Source organism: Canis lupus, chromosome 24 (assembly GCF_011100685.1).
Source record: "Canis lupus familiaris isolate Mischka breed German Shepherd chromosome 24, alternate assembly UU_Cfam_GSD_1.0, whole genome shotgun sequence".
In the NCBI taxonomy this organism is placed as follows: domain Eukaryota; kingdom Metazoa; phylum Chordata; class Mammalia; order Carnivora; family Canidae; genus Canis; species Canis lupus.
The window spans coordinates 27,086,075-27,112,216 of record NC_049245.1 but is presented as its reverse complement, the minus strand read 5'-3'; the positions used below and the strand labels follow the sequence as shown (position 1 = coordinate 27,112,216).

Sequence of the window (26,142 nt, the reverse complement as noted above, 5' to 3'; positions counted from 1 at the left end):
TTTCAGGAAGGATTTATGGAAAGTCTCCTTGATTCCCCTCCTCCACTTTCTGTTTTGTATACTCCTCTCTTGCAGGGCTAAGTCCCTCCAGTTAACTTTGTAACTCCTTTTCCTTGTCAAGAACTTAGCACAGTACATGGCACATAGTATATGCGAAGGAAACATTTCTAGGCAGAAAGAAAGATGAGTAGGAAGGTACAAAGTTTCAGATATACTAGAGGTTTAATGTTTATCCAGCTTCTTTTACTCATTTATTAAACAAACAGTGGAAACTGTTTGGCAGATACTGTGAAAAATCACAAGTAAAGCTGCAACACTAAAAAAGTATACTGTTTGGTTGGAGAGGTGTACAAATAAACCAGTCAGTTTCACCCAGGGCAGTAGTCCTCCAGCGTACTCTGCACACTACTGCCAGATGGATACTGAGCAAGTACTTTGATCACCTGGTTCTCATTCTTCAGAAGACAGAGTTTGTGTAGAATGTATACCAGGCCTGGCTGGTCATCACACTGACCTTGCAAACTTTTAAAATAGATTCATAAGCATACCTACCATCCCCCCCCACCCCAAAGTAGGTTTTGATTCAGTAGCTCTGGTGTGGGGCCCCGGAATCTGTGCTTACGTTGTTCCCCTTAGATTCTAATAAACAGACTGGAGGAACCTCTGGTATGGTGGAAAGTGTGCACACAGCCTTTGAAGTCACATAGGCTTCAGGTGAATTCCAGGTCTAGCATTGCTTGCTGCGTGACCATGGGCATCACTTAACCTCTCTGAGCCTTGTGTTACTCAGCTGATGGATGAGGAATTTTTATGACATAAAATACCTAGTACATGCCTGGCATTTGGTGAGGTTTTCTCCAACAAATATTAATTCTCTTCCTTCTGTTCGAGAACCTGTTTTGACAATTCTTATGTCGGAACTCTTGTTTTTGGAATCTGAACCCAGTCTTTTTATCCATATGCTGGTTATTCAAAGTTAGGACTTTTGGAGAAAAATCTTATCTACCAAATTTATGTTATGTTGAAGAAAATTGAAATTCATGGAAATCACACAGCTAGATGTAGAGCCAGGACTTCAATCCAGTTAGCCAGATTTGTGTTCTTATTCTCTCCCTGTCTTGGAAACAGCCTAAAAGTGGCCTAGCCAAAATCTAGAGCTATGATTCCCCCTTAAGAATTAATGTAACAAGGGGATCCCTGGGTGGCGCAGCGGTTTGGCGCCTGCCTTTGGCCCAGGGCGCGATCCTGGAGACCCGGGATCGAATCCCACGTCGGGCTCCCAGTGCATGGAGCCTGCTTCTCCCTCTGCCTGTGTCTCTGCCTCTCTCTCTCTCTCTCTCTCTGTGACTATCATAAATAATAAAAAAAAAAAAAAAAAAAAAAAAAGAATTAATGTAACAAGACCCTATCATAAAGGATGATGTCACCTACCCATAGAAATTACCCCAAGAGAAGAAGAGTATGGAAGTTTTTACCCAGATCCAATTCAGGCATAGCTGATAATAAAGCTCTAGCAATGAAAGAACCAGAATATGGCTGTTGACTCAACAAGCATTTATTGAATGCCTGCTGTGTGCCAGAAGCAATAAACAAACCTGTCAATTATCACTCTCCTAGAGCCTATATTCTAGTGAGAGGAGAGAGACAATAAACAAATAAATAGGTAGGTAATCTGGTTTGATGGATGGTGCTAAGTGCTATGGAGAAAAACTCTGAAGTCAGGGAAAGGAGATAGGGAGTGCCAGGGAGAGGAAGAGTGAGGATGGATTGCAGTTTTAAATAGGAGTGATCAGAGAAGGCTCACTCAGTGTTTATGTTTGAGCAAAGGCCTAAAAGATGAATATATGGTGGAACAGCAAGTGCAAAGGCTCAGGTAGTCAGAATGTCAGTCCTTGGTGAAGTGTGGCTTACTTGCTGTGATGGCATCTCTGTCTTGCTTCTGCATTTATTAGATGCTTTGACTTTTCTTCCTTCTTGCTTTTGCTTGTAACAGGTGTTTTACCTTGAGCAGCCTTCCTTCACGGTCCCAAACGTAATTCCTGAATTCCAGCACAAATCCTCCTCCCTCCACGAACACTGCACAGTTGATGTTCATTCTCTTTCCAGTTGTCCTTTGGACTTCTTTCTTTTTCTCCCCTTTTCACTTCTTGATTGTATGATACAGTAAGTGCCTTGTGATCTACCATCTTATCCTTTAAGTGTCTGTAAGGTATAGTACCTTATCCTGTGCCTGTTGTCCCATTTGTCTTCACCACCTGTATGCCATGGCCCAGGGATGGTCCCTAGCCTATCCTTGTGACAAGGCAGAGAGAGGAGGGGAGGATGGGGAGAGAAGGGGCTATGGGGGAAATGGGCTCAGCCATGCACTATGGTTACAGTTCTCTTCCCTTGCCACTCCAGTGACTGCTTCCCATGCACAGTGTGGGTATGCTGAACTAGGAAGGGTGTAGTTGACCATCAGCAATCGGGAACTGGTTATTTAAGCTTATGTTTATTCAGTCACTGTCTGCCACAGTTGAACTCTGGGCAGTTTTCTCTACTCAGCCAGATAATCCACTCTTTCTGAATGCCTCATCCCAGTGGGCCAGAACACCCTGGTGCTGTCAGTTACAGAAACATCAAACTTTGCAGCACCACTTTAAATAATCAGGGTTGCATTTTATAGGAATAGAAGCTAGGACTCCTAAGTCTCTAAACCTCTAAACAATTCCTTCTGTAATTGACATATTGTCACACAAATGTGATTTCATGGCCATCCCATAAAGGTATATGATTGCCTTTTATAGTCATTTCAAAGTAGCAATTTGGTATACTCTCTTCCTTACAAAAAGCTAGTTTATATATTTCTGAGTCTATAACCTGTTCTTTTGAAGATGTCCAATTGTGGTAAATCTTTATCTGTGTAATACTCCATTTAGAGAATATACCACAATTTATCCATTTTACTGGAGGTGGGCATTCAATAATTTTCAGGGGCAATTGTGTATAGTGTATTCTTGACACACCTTTTGATATATTTATATATGCATTTCTGTTGAGCATTTATCAAAGAGTGAAATTACTGGGTAATAGACCATGCATATGTTCACCTTTAAAATAATAGATACTGCCAAAGAGTTTTCCAAATTAGTTGTACCAATTTACACTCCTACCAGCACTGAATGAGAGTTCTAGTTGCTTCATTTCCTTGCTAACACCTAGTATTTTCATTGTCTTTTTTCTCCCTTTTTTTTCAGCTTAGCCCTTCTGGTGGGTGTATAACAGTATTTTATTGAAGTTTTAAATTGCATTTTCCTGACTAATGATGTTTAGTGTCTTTTTTCATATGTTGATTAGCCATTTGGAAATCTCCTTTTTTGATATGTCTGTTCAAGTCCTTTTCTATGTTTTTTGCTGGGTTGTCTTCTTCCTAATGATTTATGAAAAATCTTTTATTATCAATATGAGTATTTTGTCAGACATATAGCAAACATCTTTCCTTCCTTTATGGATTGTCTTTTCACTCTCTTAATGATGTCTTTTGATGAACAGAAGTTCTTAACTCAAATGTAATCCAGTTTATCCTTTTTTTTTAAATATAGTTAGCCCTTTTCTGTATCCTGTTTAAGAAATCTTTGCCTACCCCAAGATCACAAAGATGCTGTTCTCTGTTTTCTTACATTTTCTTTACATTTCACATTTAAATCCAATGTCAGATGGAATCAAGACATATATATTTTTCCATAAGGGGATAGCCAAGTGACACGGCACCTTCCATTAAAAAGACTGTTCTTTCCACCAGGTCATTTCAGCATTGCCTTTGTGAGGTATATGGATTTGTTGCATATGAAGGGTCTATTCTGTTTGTCATTCTTTATGCTAATAACACACTGACTTTACTTGTTGTACCTGTATAGTAAATCTTGAAATCAGATAGTGTAAGAACTTCTACTACCATAATTTACCAATCTAATTCCTCTTCCTTAAGATTGTCTTTGCTATTCTAGGCACTTTGCATTCCCATATCAACTTTAGAGTCATTTTGTTACTTTCTACAAAAATCCCATTGGGATTTTTTTTTTTAAGACTTTTTATTTATTTATTCATGACAGACACAGAGAGGCAGAAACACAGGCAGAGAGAGGAGCAGGCTCCATGACAGGAGCTTGATGTAGGACTCGATCCCGGGACTCCAGGATCACGCCCAGGACCAAAGGCAGGCGCTCAACCGCTAAGCCACCCAGGTGTTCCCTCCGTTGGGATTTTGATGACTATACCAGTGGTTCTCATCCAAGGGCCATTTTTGCCCTCCATGGGGCATTTGGCAGTGTCTGGAGACATTTTTGGTTGTCACACCTGGAGGAATGCTACTGGCATCTGGGGGACAGAGGCCAAAGATGCTAATAAATATCTTACAATGCATAGGACAGCCTTCCACTAACAAATAATTATCAAACTCAAGATGTCAATGGTGCCACTGTTGAGAAAGTCTGTGTTAATGTAATCATTGTTTCAGTGAGCCTTCTATCTGTCTACCATTCTATTATTTATTTTCTGTTTGACTCACAGGTTTTGCTTCTCTTTTTCTCATTTTTTACCTGTATTTGGATAAATCCAAAAATATGTATTCCATTTTTCCGCTGTCTGAATTTACTAAGTATACTTCTTTTATAATTCTTTTGGCACTTTACCCTACAAATTTCAACATGTATTCTTGATATGTTAGTCTAATATAATCATACCACCTCCTGATACTGCGAGATTCTTCGTATACATAACTCCTTTTACATCCCTTCCCATGCACCTTTTTTTAATAATAAATTTATGTTTTATTGGTGTTTAATTTGCCAACATACAGAATGACACCCAGTGCTCATCCCATCAAGTGCCCCCCTCAGGGCCCGTCACCCATTCACCCCCACCCCCCGCCCTCCTCCCCTTCCACCACCCCTAGTTCGTTTTCCAGAGTTAGGAGTCTTCCATGTTCTGTCTCCCTTTCTGATATTTCCTACCCATTTCTTCTCCCTTCCCGTCTATTTCCTTTCACTATTATGTTCCCCAAATGAATGAGACCATAAAATGTTTGTCCTTCTCTGATTGACTTATTTCACTCAGCATAATACCCTCCAGTTCCATCCACGTTGAAGCAAATGGTGGGTATTTGTCATTTCTTTTGTGCATTATCTTGCATTTTGGTTTTAGATCTATACTTAAACTGCAAAAGATAGAATTATTGTTTTGTACAGTTAGTATTAATTTATATCAGTATATTCCATTGTTCTTCATTACCTCCAACATAGCCATGCTTCTATCTAGGTTCATTTTCTCCCCTTATTTTTTCCCATTACCTAATGTCAATGAGTTCACTTAGTTTTTAATCCATAAACCATCTCTTATTTCACCTTCAGGTTTGAAAGCTGGTTTCATAGGGTATAAAATGCAAGCCTGGTAGTTATTTCTTCTTAGCTTTTTTCTTTTTAGGATTTTATTTATTTATTTATAGAGACAGAGAGAGAGAGAGAGGCAGAGACAGAGGCAGAAGCAGGCTCCATGCAGGGAGCCCGACGTGGGACTCGATTCCGGGTCTCCAGGATCACATCCTGGACTGAAGGCAGCACGAACCCACTGAGCCACCCGGACTGCCCTCCTCTTAGCTCTTTAAAGATGTCCTTCTACTGTCTTCTGGGTTTCATCATTTCTGTGGAGAAGGACCTGTCAGTCTTTCTGCTCCATTACTTTTAAGATTTTTCTCTTTAGTTTTAGTTTACAGCAGTTTGACTGTGATATGTCTGTGTGTGTTTTTCTCTCTACCGCCAACCTGGATTTACTGAGTTTCTTGAATCGGAGGAGTTGATCTCTTTCTTGTATTTGGACATTTCTCAGTCGTTTATTTTCCAGAAGCCATGTATTTTGAGATGTCTGAAAACTGCAGGTTTGTCCCCCCCTCAGCCCCACATAACCACATTTTTAAACCATTGTGGTTTCTCTTGCCTCAGTGATGGCCCTCGGCCTGGGCCATGCTGTACTCCTGAGCTAATGTCCAGAGTGGGCAAAAAAAAAAAAAAGCCAAAAGAAACAGCTATTGACTGTGGGCTCACTGAACATTCAACCCTAGCTAGAGTACTCGCCCACATAGTCCTCATCGCTTCCACAACTACTTATGCTTTAAGAAATTATCTTCGTAATTTATCTGTCTTTTTCTAGTTGTTAGGAGCATTAGCCTGCCAATACCCTACCGTATCCAACTTCAAAGCAGAATAGGCACCATGTTGTTTCTGAGTGCTTGTCATGTGCCAGATGTGCTTCTAGGTTCAAGGCGTAGGATGGCCCAGTCTAAAGTAGCTAGGACAGATGGATACAAAACAATACGGTGTATGAAGTACCGTGGTAGTAGTGTGCACAGTGGTGAATGTGAAACAGGACAAAGCAGTTGAATGTGAAGGAGCACCACCTGTTTGGGAAATTGCACGTTTTGTCATTTCACATGGCTGCAGTTTCAGGTGGGATGGGTGAAGCCCTGTGAGCTGAGATTACTGAAATAGGCAGGAGCCTGATGGCGAAGGGCCTTGTGTGGTGGGCCCTCGTGAATAGGTGGACTAGGGAGTGCAGTTGGAGAATTTTAAACAGAGAAGAGTGATCAGATTTTTTGTTTCGGGAAGATTACTTATATGGCAGTGTAAAATGTGGATCCAAGAAGGGTAACCACGTGAGGCCAGGGGCCATCGAGGAAACAGTTACGGTCAGTCCAACTTTAAATGGATGGTTATCACCAACAGATTTGAAAGATGTTGAAGGGGTAGAATTGATGAAATTTAAGAGAATGGTGGAATTAAAAGGGAGGTAGAAGAAAGAGAGGCTAAGCTTTTAGCCCAGGTAAGGGCCATAAATCACCAAGGGAGGCATGGAAGAGTGATCAGAGTTCAGTTCTGGATATATTGTGTGTTCCCACTTCAATAGCCCTATTGCCGTTTGTGTCATATAATCTGAGAGCATAGTTCCAGGGGGTGCAGGATGTCTGTTTGAAACCCTTGAGATGGATAAGAGAGATGTAGAGCCCCAGACCATTGCCTTCACTCCAGCTTCAACCAGACCCTCTGATTTTATCTACCTCGTGTGCTGGGCTTCCACTTAAACATTTTACTGGAAATAAGTTTTCCACGCTAAAAGAAAAAAAAGGTACTGTTTCCTTCCTCATTCATCTTCCCGATTTATCTTATTTCGAGTTGTTCATTTGAATGGAATCCTTTCTCAAGTATCTTCCTCGAGAGTGTGTGTGTGAGTAATGCCCTCTCTGAATCCTTGCTCATGTTCTTGCAGTCTGACTGGTGACTGTCTTGGCCACATGTAGGATTTGGGGGCCACAGTCCTTTATTTGCAGTCCATTGTCCTCTGGTGTCCATGATTGCAGATGAGAAAACTAGAGCCAGTCTTCTAAGTTATTTGTTTGTTTCTCCTGAAAGCATGTATGATTTTCCACTGTCTCTTTTAGCATACAGGAATTTTACCAGAATGTGACTAGGAGTGTGTCCTTCTGTCTTTTCAGTCTCCAGATGAATCTTTCTGCAACTCAGGGAAATGTTTCAGTTGTTTATTTGTTCTGGCTCCTCCATCTGGCCCTTTGTCTCCTTCCAGAATTCCCAGCTATTTACATGTTGGTTCTCCAAATCTCACGAGTTCCATCTCTTTGCATTTCTGCTCTGAGTTTTAAAGTAGCTCTACTTGATCTTCCAAACCACTGACTGGATCTCAGTAATTAACCATCCTTTTTTTTTTTTTTTTTTTTTTTTTAATCCCATCAATTGAGCTTTTTTGGTGTGGAAAATGATGCCCTTAAAATTCTAAAAGGGGGGGTGCCTGAGTGGCTTGGTTGGTTAAGCGTCTGCTTTCAGCTCAGGTCATGATCTCAGGGTCCTGGGATCGAGCCTTGTGTGGGGCTCCCTGCTCAGTGTGGCATCTGCTTCTCCCTCTGTCTCCTCCCTCCAGCTTATGCTCTTGCTCTCTCTCTCTCTCTTCGCCCTAAGTAAAGAAATAAAATCTAAAAATAAAATTCTGAAAGAGATATCATTTGCCGTGTGATCAAACTTTTTTATTGCTCTTTTTATTTTTCATATTCTTATCTGTCTCTTATCTGTCTCCCTTAGTGGTTCTGTTAATCTCAGACTTACCACCTCAGAGAGTGCTCTGCTTGCTTTTCCTGCCTTTGACTGCTGGGTCCCATTCAGTGGTTTTCTTCTCCTGTTGTTCCAACTATAGTACCTTGGGCAGGGGACGGCACAGCAGCCTCTGGTGATCTGTTTGTGAGCCGGTGCCAGTGGGATGGCAATAATCCCTGGCTGAGCCTTCTGGTGTCAATAGCCTGAAATAGGGCAGAGTTGAGTTTCTGCCCTTCCTTAGCTTCTTGGGGAGGGGGGGTGTCACAGAGACCAAGAGATATCCCCCCAACAAGCCTCACAGTGACCAATACTGCCCTTCCTTGCAGGAGACCATGGGGCCCTGTGGAGCAAACTCTCTCCAGGGTTTTAGAGCCTGGCCATTGCCCTGGAGCCCTCTCCTGACCCAGGAGGAAAATCCAGCACTGGTTTTCTCTCTGGGCTAAGCAGGTCTTGTCCACATTCACCAGGCACACTTGCCTGCCAGCCCTGTGGTCCGTGGGGCTCAGGAGGGTTCATTGGATTGGGGACAGGGAGAGGCATCATCTGTTCAGAAGCTCCCGCAAGTTGAGCCAAAAGAGAGATTGGGAGAGAGAGACAGACCTACAGACCCCACCAGACTAGATGATCTCTAACTTCCCTCCAGTGTCAACATTTTACAGTTATATGCATTTATGGTCTCCAGCTCAGTCCTCAGTACCCTTGGGCCACACTTTTATGTCTTCCCAGCATGCTTTGCTTCCCCAAAGGGAGTATTTGAAACTTTTATTTCTCTCCTCAAGCCCTCTGTTTACCCCACCACCCCCTTCTTTTCACTGTCAGCCATGACTTTGAACTTCTCACAGAGAAAAAAGACTCTCTGGTATTAAGTTGTTCAGTTCCTTAGCTCACCTATAAACCTGTCTCCTTTCACTGCCTGCCTGCTTTCCGTTTTTCCGTCCTGCTGGATTCTCTTCACTCATGATGCCTGTGATAGCGTGCGCTCCTGATTTCCCCATTTCTCTGGCTACTGCCTTCTGTATTGTTCTGCTCTCTGTCTCACCCAGCTCAGGCTATTCTCCCATGTCACTGGCTGCCAAGGAGTGGGGGTGGGGGTGGGGAGGGTCTTCTGAGCACATCAGGTTGATCCTATCAACTCCTGCTTGAAACCTCTCCATGGCAAGAACAGACAAAACTAATCCATGGCGATAGAAGTCAAAATAGAGGTTACCACTGGGCAGGGAAAATAGGAATTGACTGCAAAAGAGCTTGAGGGAGCCTTCTAGAGTGCTGGAAACATTCTCTGTCTTGTTTTAGGTGGTGGTCACATAGATCTCTACATCACAAAAATCCACTGAGCTGCACATTAAGACTAGTGCATTTTACTCTATGATGTTATACGTCAACTTGACAAAGATAAAACTTTCAGTGACTCTCCATTACTACCACAGGTTAAGAGCCAAACTCCTTAATCTAGCCCATGACACCTATTATTCTTCCCACAAATCTGGCTCAAGCATTTTCTTCCTGAGAAACCTACCCTGGCTTACCCAGGCTCCTGATGCATAGGTCTTCCACACTCGCTTAGGACCGTGAGCCCAGGCTCATCCCATTTCTTAGCAGACTGTGTTGTAACTGTCCATCTGTTTCCCTCACTGGCCTGGGGCCCCCTGAGAAGAGCAGCCACCTCTCTTCATTGCTTCCCTAATGCCTTGTGTGGTGGCTGGCACGTAGGCCCCCACTAAATGTCCATTGATTGATTAAATGCAAGTTCACGCGCAGCCCTGGTGGCTCAGTGGTTTAGCGCCGCCTTCAGCCCAGGGCGTGATCCTGGAGACCTGGGCTCGAGTCCCACATCGGGCTCCCTGCACGGGGGCTGCTTCTCCCTCTGCTTGTGTCTCTGTCTCTGTCTCTCTCTTTCTCTCTCTCTGTCATGGATAAATAAATAAAATCTTTAAAAAAAATGCAAGTTCACTTTGTATTTGCTTTGAGCTTGACCTTTACTGAAAAGTTTTTTCTTCCAGCCCACAGGATGCTTCCTCAGTGAGAAGGAGGCTGCTGCACAATGGCAGTTTTTGATACTCCTGAGGAGGCCTTTGGTGCCTTGCGCCCAGTGTGTGTTCAGCTCACAAAGACCCAGACGGTGGAGAACGTGGAGCATCTGCAGGCACAATTACAAGCCGTGAGTGACTCCGCCCTTCAGGAGCTGCAGCAGTACATCCTCTTCCCTTTGCGATTTACGCTGAAGACACCGGGTCCCAAAAGAGAGCGCTTGATTCAGAGCGTGGTGGAATGCCTCACATTTGTCCTCTCTTCAACATGTGTGAAGGAACAAGTACTTCTCCAGGAGCTCTTTTCGGAAATCTCTGCTTGTCTGTATTCACCCAAGTCCCAAAAGCCCGCAGCTGTGTCCGAGGAGTTGAAATTGGCTGTGATCCAGGGCCTCAGCACATTAATGCACTCGGCTTACGGGGACATTCTTCTGGCTTTTTATGAGCCCTCCATCCTGCCTCGTTTAGGATTTGCTGTGTCTTTACTCTTGGACCTAGCAGAACAGGAGAAATCAAAGCAAATTAAAATCGCTGCCTTAAAATGTTTACAGGTTCTACTCTTTCAATGTGATTGTCAAGACCATCCGAGGTCCTTGGATGAGCTTGAGCAAAAGCAGCTGGGAGATTTGTTTGCTTCTTTTTTACCTGGAATTTCAATGGCACTGGCCAGGGTTATTACAGGGGACTTTAAACAAGGGCATGGCATCATTGTGTCTTCCCTAAAGACCTTCTACAAGACAGTGAGTTTCATTATGGCTGATGAACAGCTTGAAAGGATATCAAAAGTCCAACCAAAGCCTGCAGTGGAGCACAGAGTAGCAGAGCTGATGGTTCACAGGGAAGCCAAGTGGGTAAAAAACACCAGCGACAAATTAACTATCCTTATTAAAAAGATAATTGAGTGTGTTTCAGGCCACCCACACTGGAAGGTGAGGCTGGCCCTGATAGAACTGGTCGAGGCCCTTCTCCTGAAGTGCAGCCAATCGCTGGTCGGATCAGCTGGACCCCTTCTGAAGGCTCTGGTGGGTCTAGTAAATGATGAGAGTCCTGAAGTCCAAGCCCAGTGCAGTAAAGTTCTGAGACATTTTGCAGATCAGAAAGTAGTGGTCGGGAATAGAGCCTTTGCTGACATCTTGTCAGAAAACCTGCACTCCCTTGCCACGTCTCTTCCCCGCCTCATGAGCTCCCAGGACGATCAGGGCAAATTCTCTACTCTCTCCTTGTTACTCGGTTATCTGAAACTCTTGGGCCCCAGAGTGAACTTTGTCCTCAACTCTGTGACCCATCTTCAGCGCCTTTCCAAAGCGCTTATCCAAGTTCTAGAATTAGATGTGACTGACATCAAGGTTGTTGAGGAGCGGTGCTGGAATTCTGGGCCTCTGGGTGCTTCAGAGACTGCGGCTACGCAGCCACGGAGCCCAATGCAGAGGAGATACTTCCGCTTCTTCACTGATGAGAGGCTTTTCCTGCTCTTGCAGCAGGTGTGTCAGCTTCTCGGTTTTTACGGGGATGTCTATTTGCTCATAGATCACTTTATGGAGCTGTACCGCGAGTCTGTGGTTTACCGGAAGCAAGCCGCCATGATCCTGAATGAACTGGTTGCAGGGGCTGCTGGCCTGGAAGTGGAGAATCTTCACGAAAACCATATTAAAACAAGCACAGAGGAGCTAAGAGAGATTGTGACATCTATACTTGAAGAATACACAAGCCAAGAAAATTGGTATTTGACCACTTGTATCGAATCTGAAGAAGTGGGAGAGGAGCTAACAATGAAGCAGTCGGGCCTCCAGGCCATCACATCTGGTGCACACACCTGCCAAGTTACATCTTTTCCAGCCTTCTCAAAGCCGAGTCCCACTATTTGCTCCATGAACAGCAACATCTGGCAAATATGCATCCAGTTGGAAGGGATTGGCCGCTTTGCTTATGCACTAGGAAAAGACTTTCGTTTGCTCTTGATGACAGCCCTCTATCCAGTACTGGAGAAGGCTGGGGACCAAACCCTGCTCATCAGTCAAGCAGCTACCAGTGCCATGATGGACATTTGCCACACTTGTGGCTACTACTCTCTGCAGCACCTGATCAATCAAAATTCGGACTATTTGGTGAATGGGATCTCTTTAAATCTGCGTCATCTGTCTCTGCACCCCCATACCCCAAAAGTCTTGGAAGTCATGTTGTGGAACTCAGATGCTAGCCTGCTTCCTTTGGTGGCAGATGTGGTTCAGGATGTCTTGGCCACCCTGGACCAATTTTATGATAAGAGAGCTGCTTCCTTTGTCGGTGTTCTGCATGCCCTGCTGGCAGCATTAGGTACATTCTGAGCCCTTTTTAACGCTAATTTGGAGGAAGGCCTACTATCCTTATTTGCCTAATCTTATTTTTTTGTGTGCGGTTACGCTATGGAGGACATTATTTGAATAGTTGTCAGTCCAATCCTATGTGTTCTGCCAGGGTTCCGCTGCTTTTATATATATATATATATACTTTTAATAATCTCTACCACAGATTGAGCTCCTGTTCTGTGTCAGGGACATAAACCCTGCAGCCTAAATGTAAACATCATTTTTATTTTACAGAAAAGAACTAAGGCTCAGTGAGAGCTACTTAGCCAGGGTCACACAGGTAATAAGGAACAAAGCCAGGATTTATGATAGTTTTGTTCTTTTTAGTATGCCAAACTGCTTCTGACAGTACATGGAGTTTTCAGTATCTGTGCTAATGGAGAACAGGAATAACAGGAAATTATTCAGACCACAGATGAGCTAGAACATTACTGTCCACTAGAACTTTCTGTGATGATGGAAATATTCTATATATGTTCTGTCCATTACAATAGCCACTAGCTACATGTAGCTAGAGTGGCTGAGGCACTGAATTCTTTATTTTAACTTAAATAGCCACATGTAGCTAGTGACTATCATACTGGACGGAGGTCTAGAAACTTTCTTTTAACCTTTTAATTGTATGAAGTGGTGTGAGGTTTCTCTCCTTCCTTTTGATCCTGTTGGGTGTCTATTGGAGGTGTTAATAACCATTAAAATGCAAAATTTTGGACAATAAGAAAAAGAATCTCCTAATTAGATAGTCATTGAATGAAAAAACAAAAACAAAAACGAGCTATTTACTTGAGTCCTTTTGATCCAAAGACCATATCTCTAGTATTTATTTCAGTACTAATTGCCTCCATGGTAAGTGGAAATGTCACTGACTTCAAATTTTGTCAGCCAAGAAAGCGAACATCCTGTAAGAAAGTTTGTCACAGCAAGGAGGGCGGCTGGAACAGAGACAGTTGTACCTGAGACTATTTCCAGTGTCCATTCATGCATGCATGCATTCATTCATGAATATTCATATGCTATCTATCTAAGTGTTCTTTTATTCATTCATTTAATAAAGAGTGGCTGCCATGTGTCCAACATTGTGCTAAGTAGTCAGGATATAACAGTGAGCAGGACAAATAAACTCATGAAGCTTTCTTGCTCCTGCAAAAGAGATGATAAGTAAATCATTAAACAAGTTCATTTCAGAATCCAATAAGCACTATGAAGAAAAGAGACAACCTGATGCAAGAGAACAACAGGGCTAGGCTACTTTAAGTAGAGTGGTCAGGGAGGACTTCTCTGAGGAAGCAACACTAGAGCTGAGACCTTAAGGCTGAGAAGGACCCCTTGGTATGTATGGAGCTGTCCTATCCTTTTTATGGTTTTTAAGAACATTCAGGCAAAAGGAAAAGGTGCAAAGATGTGGAGGGAAGAAAGAGCTTAAAGTCTTCAGATCCTGGAAGAGAGGCCATTATGGAGAGAGTGATACGAGATAAAGCTGGCAGGCAGAGTGAGGATAAACCCCCTGCATGACCTTGTAAACCAAGGGAAGGAGCTTGGATTCTATTTTGCAACCGCTTGGAAGTATACGGACTGGACTAATCGCTGGGACGTCAGCAGTGACCAAGAAGGACTAGGCCCCTGCCCTCGTGGCAGCACTGCTGAGACTGGCTGACGGCTTATACGTAAGAGACAGTGACCAGCTTCTATGGTCCGAAGCTGGCCCAGACTTCCACCTTTAGTGCTTTGGGGAACTAGACTACATGTCTGTTTGAGATTTTAAAACTGTATTGAGAAAAGCTCTATTAAATATATGCTCTCAGGAGATATCTCAGTTGGGGCCTTGAAAATTGGCATTGTCTTGGGCTGTTGATGTCTTCAGTCATCTCAAAAGGAAAAACCCTGTGTAGCGCTTTTTTTTTTTTTTTTTTTTTTTTATTGAAGTGAAAGAGGAGGGGTCACCACTGTAGAGGGAAAAATGAGGATGGTTAACATTGACTTGAGAGCATCCTAGAGAAAGAAGCAAAATGGAGGATAGCTTTTCTGAAAATGTTGAAATAACCCCAAATACACTTGTATTTGGAATGGTAAGCAGCACTGAGGTGGAGCTGGTAAATCATGCGTGAATCAGAGCAGCCCTGCGTGCTGCCGTTTGTTTGTCTTCAAGTTGTCTGATAGCCACTCTCTTATTTTTAATTTTATTTTGAGAGAGATAGAGAGAGAGAGAGAGAAGAGGGGAGTGGTGGAGGGAGAGGGAGAGTGAATCTTAAGCAGACTCCCTGGAGACATGGGGCTCAATCTCACGACCCTAATAAGATCTCCATCTGACTGATGACCACTCTTTTAAGATGGGAATGGAAGTGTGGTCTCAGAAAACCTCTAAGAAGCCTTCAAAGGACCCAACACATGTTTTAGGAAATGGTGTTTCACACCGTTGGCTATAAAGCATCAGGGACCACAGCGAGGACAAGAATTATCAGTTCAGTTACTGCTGAGTACTACCTACCGGTTAGCTGATGACTCACAGCAACAAAAATAGGGTACCTTTAAAGTGAGAAAGAGTCCATGTCCCACATACCTCACCACTGAGAGATTGTGCTACAACCATATCTGTAGGACTGGTATCTTATTTTCATGGTTGTGTAGGTTCTGTTGTGTGGCTGCACACCATTTATTTAAATGCTCCTTTCTTGGTAGAGATTTTAGTTGTTTCCATTCTTCTGCCACCACACACAGACAAAATTGCTGCAATAAGTATCTTCATAGGTCATTTTGAACATGTCTGAGTATATCAATAGGGTAAGTTCCTAGAGAGGAATACTGATATGGAGGACAGTACAGTTAATCTGTTGTTGTTGTTTTTTTAAGTAATCTCTCTACCCAATGTGGGGCTTGAACTCACAACCCCAAGATCAAGAGTCACATGCTCCACTGACAGAGCCAGCCAGGTGCCCCTCATTTAAGTTTTGGATGGAGAGTTTCAAACTTCTCTCCAAAGAGAAATTGTACCAATTTAAGCTCCTATCGGCAGTGCAGGAGAGTGCCAGTTTTGCCACACACTCATCTACGCTATGTTGCCAAGCTTTTTACCAATCCCTGCTTATCCAATAGGAGAAAAATAGCACCTTATAGTTTAATTTACATTAAGAGTGAGGTTGAGCTTTTCCATATGTTTAAAAGCCATTTGTAAGCAAAGACTTTAATGCCTGACTCTAGCCTAAATGTAGAAATCTTTGCAGCATATCTCTTTGAGCATTGTAAATGCTAGGTCCTGATTTTAACTCGTTGGGAATGCAATCTCTTGGAGTCTACTAGGGCCTGACTTATGTCTGGGGGCAGGGCATTGAAGAAATGGCATCATTGATCCCTTACATATAGAATGTCTAGGTTCTGTGTTGAAGACTCTCCTCCAGCATTTGCTCTCTGCTGTTCCTATTTGCCTGGCCCTGGCATCTCCCATCTGCTGTTGCTCTGGCTCTATGCACATGCTCCTTTATAGAAAGTAGATTAGCAGGTGCTAAAGGTTATCAGAGGCATTTTTCCTGCTGTCTGTAAAAGGGTGAAAATTCACACTAGGGTTTTCAGGGGGAGGAGGTGGGGCAGGTTTCGTTGCTGTTTCTTTCTTTAACTGTTAAGAGGCAGTTTTGAAATGAAGCCCTAGGGGAACCCCAGTATACAAAAATAGTTGAAATCAGAGCTGCAGGGTTAGAGAGGAATTAGAAGCATTGGGCCCACCCCCTTTAGCATGCTGTCTTTTGGGGCCCTCCCTGTTGTGGCCCAAGACATTTCTGCAGAGCCCTAGAGGTGACACATCAGAAGCATTGGAGCATCCCAAAGAAGGAAAAGCTTTGAAGAGAATATGCCAGCCTTTTCTATCAGAAATACAGATGTGAGGGGCTGTATCCATTCCAAGACTCTGTAGAGCCTGTCTTCTAATCAGGAGTGCATCCTGTACTCAGAATTTTGTCACTTGTATGTATTCTCCAGCCTACCATATTTTCTCATTCAGCATCTATTTTGAGCACCCATTCCATGCTGGACATGTTGAATTCCAGTGGCAATCAATGGAGCATAGAGTCTAGTGGGAGATTCAGACACTAAACAGCAAACTCAAGGTAAATGTAAATAAAAATCATGCTGAGTTGATAGGAAAGAAGATGGTGCTATATAAGACAACCTATAGGTACCTAAATTGCATTGGGACGTCAAAGGATAGATGGCTTTACCAGGCAAGTTCTTCATGTGTTGAGATGTGAAAGGTGAGTTGGAATTAGCCAGATGTGACATAGTGGGGAAAGTACTCTATTTTTTAAAATATTTTATTTATTCATGATAGAGAGGCAGAGGGAGAAGCAGGCTCCATGCCAGGAGCCCGATGTGGGACTCGATCCCGGGTCTCCAGGATCATGCCCTGGGCCAAAGGCAGGTGCTGAACCGCTGAGCCACCCAGGCGTCCCTGGAAAGTACTCTAGACAGCAGGAATAGCACATACAGAACATTCTAGGGCAGGAAAACCCCTGCCACATTGGAGGAACGGGAAGATATCTAATTCATAGGCAGCTGGGAGTGATTGGAAGATGAGGTTGGAGAGACAGAGGGACCAGATCATGTGGAGCCATGCAAGCCATGGCAAAGAGCTTATTCCAGTTACAGAGTACTAATGCCTATTGTCCATGACCATGGTGATCATTATAACACTTTGTTTTCAGCCCAGTGGTTCCCAGACACAGATGATCTCAGGCAACTCCAAGGGGAAAGTGCAGGGGAGGCGGGAAGTCATTTGAGCCAAAGACCAGCAGCTTCTGAGAAGGGACTTGAGAACACCACCACAGCAGAAGACATGGAGCTGTTTTTGCTGAACTACCTCAAAGAAAAGGATGTGGCAGATGGAAATGTCTCAGATTTTGATAATGAAGAAGGTAACTGTATTTTGGCTTCGCCAGTTTTTTGTTTTTGAAACGGATTATTAAAAGAATGTGATATCATTACAAAAATTTTGGAAATCAGAAAAGTCACTCATAACCCCACCATGCTCCACAGAAGCATCCTCATTTTTTGTGCAGTCCTGTCCCATTCTTTTTTTTGTTGCAAACCTATTTTCATGTGGTCAGAGCCACAGTTTAAATGCATTATACCGTTTTTGCACTAAGTTAATCAGCAACTCTCCACATTGCTATAGAGTTTTCATAATTAATGTTTTAATAGCTGCTACTAAGTATCCATTCCCCTGTGGGAAGTTCAGGTTGCTTCTTGCTTTTCACTCTAATAAACAGTGCTGCAGTGGATGATTCTGTGCACGTGACCTTTTCCCTTTTTTTGCATATTTCTTTATAAATCCCAGAAGTGGGATTTCTGGGTCAAGGATATGAACATTATTTTATGCTTGCCAAATTGCCTTCCAGAAAGGTTGTGTCAATTTATACCTTCCCTTCAGCAGTGCTGGATTAACACTGGTTGTACCACAACCTTGCCAACATTGGCCACTAACGAGTTTCACTTCTTGCTAAATTAATAGGTGAAAAATGGTTCTTGATATTGGGCTTTGCATTTCTTTGATTACAGGCAAGGTTGAACATTTTACTCTATGTTCCTTACCTTTTTTTTTTTTTCTTATGCCCATTGTCTATTCATATGCTTTGTCCATTCATTTATTGGTGGGAGGAGATTTCAATTATTTTCTTATTTATTTATATGATAAAGGAAAAGGGAGTTCAGGTTAGTTGAAGCTCCAGGCTGTTGTTTTATTCACAAGCTCAATCTGGAGCTTCAGGTCACAGAAGGATTAATAAATTGTTAGAATCTCCTCTGCAAACATAAAATGCCAAGTCATAATGAGCTTGGTGGTCTCAGAACTATCCTAAATCGAACTGAGTCCCAAATTAGTTCATTAGGTAGGAATTGAGCAGAATTCTTTTTCTTTTTTGGTAGTCTCCACTCCGAACTAAAACCAGTACTTCCAGGATAACAGGAAATAGTTGTTCATTGCAACTAACTACAGCCAGTTCCTTCTAAATAGTAGGGAAGCATCACAGAGCCCAGATAATGATTTATGCAGAACAGAGTAATGATTTATGCAGAACAGAGTCATTGCCCTCCCCGAGGACAGTTTTCTGATCAGAAGTCTATCATCAGACCTCTTCTTCTCAGTTTTCTTTTCTTTTTCTTTTTATTTATTTGTTCATGAGAGACACACACAGAGAGAGAGAGAGAGAGAGAGAGAGAGAGAGAGAGAGGCAGAGACACAGGCAGAGGGAGAACCAGGCTCCATGCAGGGAGCCCGACGTGGGACTCGATCCTGGGACTCCAGGATCAGGCCCTGGGCTGAAGGCAGGCACTAAACTGCTGAGCCACCCAGGGATCCCCTCAGTTTTATTTCTTAAGCCAACCCAATCTTTCTTTTCCTGACCTGCACCCCATACCAAAACCTGGAAACCCAGAAGGAGGGGAGGCATCATGATCCTTCCTAATCCGAATTTGCTGTTCTTGTTTGAAATGCTAGCATTGGCTGTGAATCCATTCTTTCACGATTAGGATCTTCAGGTTCTAGTTGATGTTGGCTAGGAACAGACTGAATGAATCAACCTTTCTCCCAGTAACGGAAAAATCCACATCCCTCAAATAACATTGTGCAATAGGTGAATTTCAAACAACAAATCCTCCTCTGGGAAGAAAAGCACAGCCTTATCATTCTTATAATTATCATTCATCAAGTACACACCACACACTTGGCATTATAAAGAATGTTTGGCTTGATGTTGGTTTGACATGTGTTTTTTGTTTTAGCCACAATGAAAGCATTTCGTGTATCTGAGGTCCCTTTCTCCAAGAAATCCAAGCATTCTACAAATGCATTTTCATTTATCTTTTCAGCATCTAGTAGAGACAGGTGTGGCCTGCGCTATAAGATTCTGTTGTTTCCAGCAGAGGAAACTGAAGTGGGAAAAAGTGAAGGGAACAACGTTCAGCGCAGTGGAAATGAGCACCAACAGTAATGGGGGCTGAGGGGACAGAGCTGGAGGCTATAAATAGAGGGAAATTTTTCAGGCTAGAGATTTTGGCCTGGGTTTCGGGCAACTCTCGGGTTTTTTGTTCTTGTTTTAATTTGCAAACTTATGTCTATCATGTGCAACACAGCATTCTAAGCAGTGAAAGAATGCTAATAGCTGGTGACATTCATCTTATTTAACTTTCTTAATGAGCAAATGAGGTGTGCGTGCTTTATACCTTTTTTTCTAGATGAAGTAATGCCGGATGAGAAGGTTGCTAATAGGTGTGCAGGCAGGACTTGAACCGACCTTCTTTGACCAGACCCTCTCTCTGTGTATTGTGCCAAGCTGCCCTTCTGTTATCTCTTATGCTGACATCTGTAAGGCCTGATCTTGGCCATCAAAAGATTTCACAGGCTGGTGGAGAAGCCACATGATCCCTTTAGTCAAGAATGGACCAAGAAGAAAGAGTAGAGGGCAGAGCAAAGGCCAGCCAGGGAGCTGCCCACCTCAGGGCTCCAAATTAGAATGTTGCCCTCTTCACATTTTTATTTTAGATATTTATTAATGGATGAGATGCCTGGGTGGCTCAGTGGTTGAGCATCTGCCTTCAGCTCAGGTTATGATCTCGGGGTCCAGGGATTGGGTCCCACATCAAGCTCCCTGCAGGGAGCCTGCTTTTCCCTTTGCCTGTGTCTCTGCCTCTCTCTCTCTCTCTCTGTATGTTTCATGAATAAATAAATAAAATCTTTAAAAATATATATTTAGGGCAGCCCGGGTGGCGCAGTGGTTTAGCGCCACCTGCAGCCTGGGGTGTGATCCAGATCCGGGATCAAGTCCCACATCAGGTTCCCTGCATAGAGCCTGCTTCTCCCTCTGCCTGTGTCCCAGCCATTCTCTCTCTCTCTCTCTCTCTCTGTCTCTTTCAATAAATAAATAAATAAAATCTAAAAAAAATTTAAAATTAAAATATATATTTATTAATGGAAATTTATAAAAGACTGGAGGTAAAGGAAAAAATTAAAATCCTATATGATCTTATCACCCCATCTCTTAGTATTTCGTTGTCCTTCCTGCTGTGCAAAAAAATTATATAATAGTGCTCCCACTGTGGATGCAATTCTATATACTGCTTTTCTCTTTTTAGCACATATTCTTTCATAAACATTTCTCCTTGTTTTTAAAGCCCTCAGCAAACACAAATTGGGGCCCTCATGATATGTCATTGTATGGATGTACCATGGCTTCTATAATTATTCCCCTTTGAATGGCCATGGAGTGGTCCCCCATACCCCCCGCTCCAGTTTTTAGCTATTATAGTTAATGATCTGGTGAATATACTGACTCCTAGCTTGACCCAAATTTTATATGGTTTCCTTAGGATCAGTTCCTAGACACTTTCCCTTGTAAATGCTGTTCCTGTGTCTGAGGTTGGGAGATCAAATGGAAGTGGGGCATCTCTCATAAAACTGTGTCCCCAGTTATGCTTTTTTTTTTTTTTTTTTTTTTTTTTTTCCAGAAGAGCAGTCAGACCCTCCAAAAGTAGACGAGAGTGACACTGGTCCTGATGTGGAGCCACCGTTGCCAGTGCAGATCCAAATAGCCACAGATGTGATGGAGCGCTGCATCCACATGTTGTCAGATAAAAATCTGAAAATCCGCTTGAAGGTCAGTGTGCAGCCCTTTCTCTGCATTTGCATGGCAGCAGGACTCCAATTCGGTCTGGCTGGCAGTGACTGCACGGATGAGCAAGTGGCTGCCCTTATCTCCTGGTCCACGTGTGGTGGCCAAGAGAAGGCATCAGGAAGAATTTATCTATGGGGTGACAGCCTTACGTCCTTCTGTATCAGCTCAGATGCCAAAAGGGAGCCAAGTCCCCTTTGTAGAATTAAAAAACCACGAAGTTTTGGACATTCGTTGACTCTTCAAGGGAAAAAAGAGTCCTATGCTTTGGAAAGGATATCATTTTCTGAAGTGACTTAATGTAGGAGGCAGGTTTGAATCCTTGGAAGCAGTCATTCTTCCAAGCTTGACTCTGGCCCCATCTCTGTTTCTGTTTCCATGTTCATCCTTGGAAAGACACCCACACTTCTTAATCACACATCCTCGTTTGCTGGCAGTTTCCCAAGCAGCGTGCCCATCAGCAAACTCTGTGATAGCGAAACAAGACAGTGGGGTAGGTGGGTGGGCGTGGGGACAAGGCTTTCAGAATCACCTGGGAGAAGCTCACACAAGGAAGAGCCTGGTCCTTCTCACCCCCAAGCAGGCCTAAGAAACAGCTGCCTCAGCGAGTTACTTTTTTTTTTTTTTTCTCAGCGAGTTACTGTTGGCAGTGAGAGCACACTGCCCTGCTCGGGGTGGTGGGCTAGAAACCGCGATCCAAGATCATCTCAGATCTCAGGGTCTGTGCTTTGTGAAATTTGTTTTGTTTCCCCAGAGGCACCACTTAGCATTCATCTCTTGTTCCATTCAGCAAGTACTCTTTGAGTGCCTGCTATATGCAAGGCTTGATTGTAGATGTCTGTGTGATATATTAGCCAAGTGTCTTCCCTTTTATGGAGGCTTTGTAGCAGTTGTGTTCACCCCGTAGTTCTTGAGATCACCAACGTTGGAGTCAGACCTACATACCTGAGCTCACCTCCTGGCTTTGCCTCTGTGACCTTGAGGAAGTTACTTTACCTTTTTAAGCCTTTGCTTCTTCTGTAAAATGGATGTGATGGTATCTACCTTGCTAGGTTGTTGATTATAAATATGAAACAGCATCAAGTAGGCCACATATACACGTTCATTTGTTCATTCACGTAATGTTTATTGCCGACTGCTGCAGGTCAGGCAGGGGATGTATAGAAGGAAGTGAAGCAGGTATCCCTGTCTTCATGGAACTTCCTGTCTCTTGTGGGGAAATACACAACACACACTTAGAAGATAAGGAAGTATCTGAAGGTAAATAGCAGGTTCTGTGATAGAAAATAGTAATTCACCCATCCAGTGAACATGCATAGGAGCCTACTCTGTACCAAACCCTGTTGAATAAGACAGAGCTAATACCCTGATTTCGACCAGGTCATTGGGGAATGCCTCTCTTGAGGTGGTGATGTTTGAGCTAAGACTTAAAGGCTGAAAAGGAGCCAGCCATGCAAAGGGGCAAAGGCAAGGAGATGAAATGTTTCAGGCAAAAGAGGAAATGTATGTCTTGGAATCAAGTGGTGTCTGACGTAACTTGCCCAGTTAGTGACAGAGTTCACCGAGAAGCCAGTGATAGCACTGTCTCCCCTGTACTGCTCTGTCATCCACTATATGCCCAGGTTTCTCTTACTCTCCTGCCCGCCTGTACCCCCTCAAAGGCAGGCCCTCTTTTGTTCTTTGTTTTTCAGATTTTTATTTATTTATTTGAGAGAGCATGAGTGGGGAGGAGGGACAGAGGGAGAGGGAGAAGCAGACACACACACACACACACACACACACACCCTGCTGAGTAGGGAGCCTGACATGGGGCTCAATCCCAAGACACCAGAATCATGATCTGAGCCAAAGGCAGACAGTTAACCAACTAAGCCACCCAGGCACCCAAGCACCCTGTTCTTTGTTTCTGTTCTGGTCTCAATGTGACCAGCACATAGTAGACATTCAGCAGGGCTTAGTGCTTGATGTTAAAAGACCTCACTGTATCTTTCTGACTTAGATGTGTGCCCTCCCCTCCTCTGTGAAGGTGGGCCATCTCTGGGAGGAAAGCCCACATTGGTCATCATCATGACCCCTGCCAGCGACACTGAGGCAGGCCAGTGGTCTTTAGTGCACTCTGAGCTATGGGAGATCAGGACACATATTCTCAGGGAGGGTAAAAAATCCAATTTACATCTAGGCTACGTGAAACCTTTCTTCTGAGGTAGACCTATGAAGAAGAAAGCTGCCTACTTGGCCTTTCCATGTAGAAGAAAGAGAACATAATCTAACCCAGCTTCCCAGCATCCTCCCCTCCTGTCTCATCCAGTGGCACCTGCATCTGTTCAGTTGCTAAGCCTGACTCCAGGCAGTCCCTTTGGATACCTGTCTATTTTATTTTATTTTATTTTATTTTATTTATTTTATTTATTTATTCAGGAGAGACACACACAGAGAGAGATAGAGACAGGCAGAGGGAGAAGCAGGCTCCATGCAAGGAGCCCAACATGGGACTTGATCCCGGGTCTCCAGGATCATACCCCGGGCTGCAGGCGGTGCTAAACTGCTGCACCACCGGGGCTGCCCCGATACCTGTCTCTATTGCCCCAATATCTAATCCATCAGCATATACACACATTCATATACACACCTCATATACACATTCAGCATATACACACCTCCAAGATAGTCCCCAAACCCCTTCATTCCTCTGCCACCGCCCTGTGGCCACATCCCAGTCTTCCTCTCTTCTGGCTGCTTCCTGAGGGGCCTGCTTCCATCTCTCTCTTGTCACAGGCCCCTCCCCACTCAGCAGCCAGAATGCCCTTTTTAAAACATGAATTGTATCATGGCACTTTCCTGCCTAAAACATTCCGATGGCTCTCTGCTGCACTTAGTATGAAATAAAAAATTCATAATGTGATACCTTCAGGGGCTACCTCTTACCCCTCCTGTGTTGTGCTGTACTGCATGAGGCCCTTCCTTTAGTTCCCTAACCCCTGCAAGGCCTCCCTCCTCTGGGTTGTCCCCATGGCTGTTTCCACCTCCGGGACCTTTTAGGAACACTCTTACACTCTTCCCATGACTAACTCCTACTCTGCCTAAATCACATCCTCTCTTTTTTCAGGTGTTGGATGTGCTGAATTTGTGTGTGGTTGTTCTGCAGTCCCACAAGAACCAGCTCCTTCCCTTGGCTCATCGGGCCTGGCCCCCACTTGTGCACCGACTCACCAATGATGACCCCCTGGTGGTGCTCAGAGCCTTCAAGGTACTGTGCTGATGCCTCACCACTGTCAGCTGTGGGGGGTGGGGGGCACTCAGCACAGAGCACTGCCATGTCTTTGCGGATTCGTTCTCATCTTAGTTGATAGCAATGTCATACCTTGAAGAAAGCATAGCAGGATAAGAAAAGTACAAAGAAGAAAGCAAAAGTCAGTCTCCTCTTGAGTTAGAAGCAGAAGGAACTAGCAGGTAAAAAGGACTGCCAGTATTGAGCACCCACTGTGTGCTTGGCACGTCCTCACATGGGAAGTTATCTCCTTACAACAGCTGTGTGAGGGAGCTACTATTCTCCCCATTTTTTTTTTTTTTTAAGATTTTATTTATTTATTCATGAGAGAGAGAGAGAGAGGCAGAGACACAGGCAGCGGGAGAATCAGGCTCCATGCAGGAAGCCCGATATGGGACTCGATCCTGTGGCTCCAGGATCAGGCCCTGGGCTGAAGGCAGCGCTAAACTGCTGAGACACCCGGGCTGCCCTATTCTCCCCATTTTTGACAGAGGAGGAAACAGGCTCAGAGAAGTTCAGGGATTTTTCTCAAGATCACACAGCTAGTAAGTGGTAAACCCCAAACCTGTGAGTTTGTGCCCACCTTCTTAGCACCACACAGGAGTCAAGGTGAAAGGGCCTGGGTTCTAGCAGTGGGCATCCTCTGCCCATCCAGGTGACTCTGAGCAAAGCCTGTGACCACCTGTTTGTCTGTTCAAGTTGGCCTCAGGAGCATGTGTTCCACCATCCTCATAGTATTGTTGTCAAGGATAAAATGGGTCTATTTTGGTGAAATGCTTTGAAAAGTTAAAAGCTATATATATATATGTCAGGTATTATTCTCCCTGACTTAGTTTGGTTTCTATCAGCACACATTTTGGCTTATTTATTTATATTCTTCCTTTTTCTAAAAAGTACTTAAGGCAACCTACAGAGATCTATTTCCCAGGGCAAGCTAACATAAATTAGGAGTAGGTGAGCAAGATGACGCAAAGAAAAAAGATGTGTAGGGACCTAAAGTGAAGCCAAGAACGCAGCTGGTATACTTGACAAAAGTATTTGGGTTTTCTGTAAGATTCTTCAGCAGATACTGGACCAAAACCAGAGCTTACATTTAAAACATATAAAATTACTAATATTTTTATTCTAAAGCAAAATATACAAAATCACAGACACACAGAAAGGGGAAGAGGGAGGCTGGGATAATGCGAGGCGGGGAGGGGGGTCTCGCTAAATTTTATTCAGGTGTGCTACTTTCCCTTATGGAAATTAAGAGGTAACCTGAAATGACAGCAGGTGTAGAAAAAGGAGAAAGATGTGTACACTGTAACTGAGGCTGCTTTTCTACCCCCAGACATGCTGATGACATCCGAGGCCTAGAGGGCTGTGTACAGCCCAGCTGTGGGACCTCAAGTCAGGGCCTCATTCTCTGCAAAGTCAGCCAACACCGCTGGTTATGCCTTGCTGACCAATTTTTAAAGAAATTCCTATTATCCTGTATATTCAGCCTTGTGCGGTGGGGCACAACGTTTCAATATGTTCTGCTAGAGAGAGTTTAAAACGAGATGCAAAGAAGCCGCCTGTTGTGGAGGACAGGACAAGGGTGACGTGCATAGGAGACGGTGCAGTGAGACAGGAAGGGCTCCAATATGGCCCTAACTGCTGGGCACTGACACAGTCAGCCTCTGCCCTTCTGGGTCCTGTATGCAGCAGTAGTTGGGCTGCCCTGTTTGTGTTTGTTCA

At 43.7% G+C, this 26,142-nt stretch overlaps 1 protein-coding gene across 5 annotated transcripts in view; it reads left to right on the top strand.

Annotated features, from left to right (window-relative positions):
* The window catches only part of TTI1 (TELO2 interacting protein 1), a 46,759-nt gene that overhangs the window by 6,808 nt on the left and 13,809 nt on the right, over positions 1–26,142 (top strand). For all 5 annotated transcript variants that reach the window (XR_005377838.1, XR_005377840.1, XR_005377839.1 and 2 more), the window contains exons 2-5: positions 10,133–12,472; positions 17,193–17,402; positions 20,989–21,137; positions 24,259–24,399. Coding sequence is in view for 2 of the 5 variants with exons in the window: in XM_038572287.1 (XP_038428215.1) it covers positions 10,174–12,472; positions 17,193–17,402; positions 20,989–21,137; positions 24,259–24,399 (2,799 nt within the window). In the remaining 3 variants the exon portion in view is untranslated. The remainder of the gene's footprint in view (positions 1–10,132; positions 12,473–17,192; positions 17,403–20,988; positions 21,138–24,258; positions 24,400–26,142) is intronic.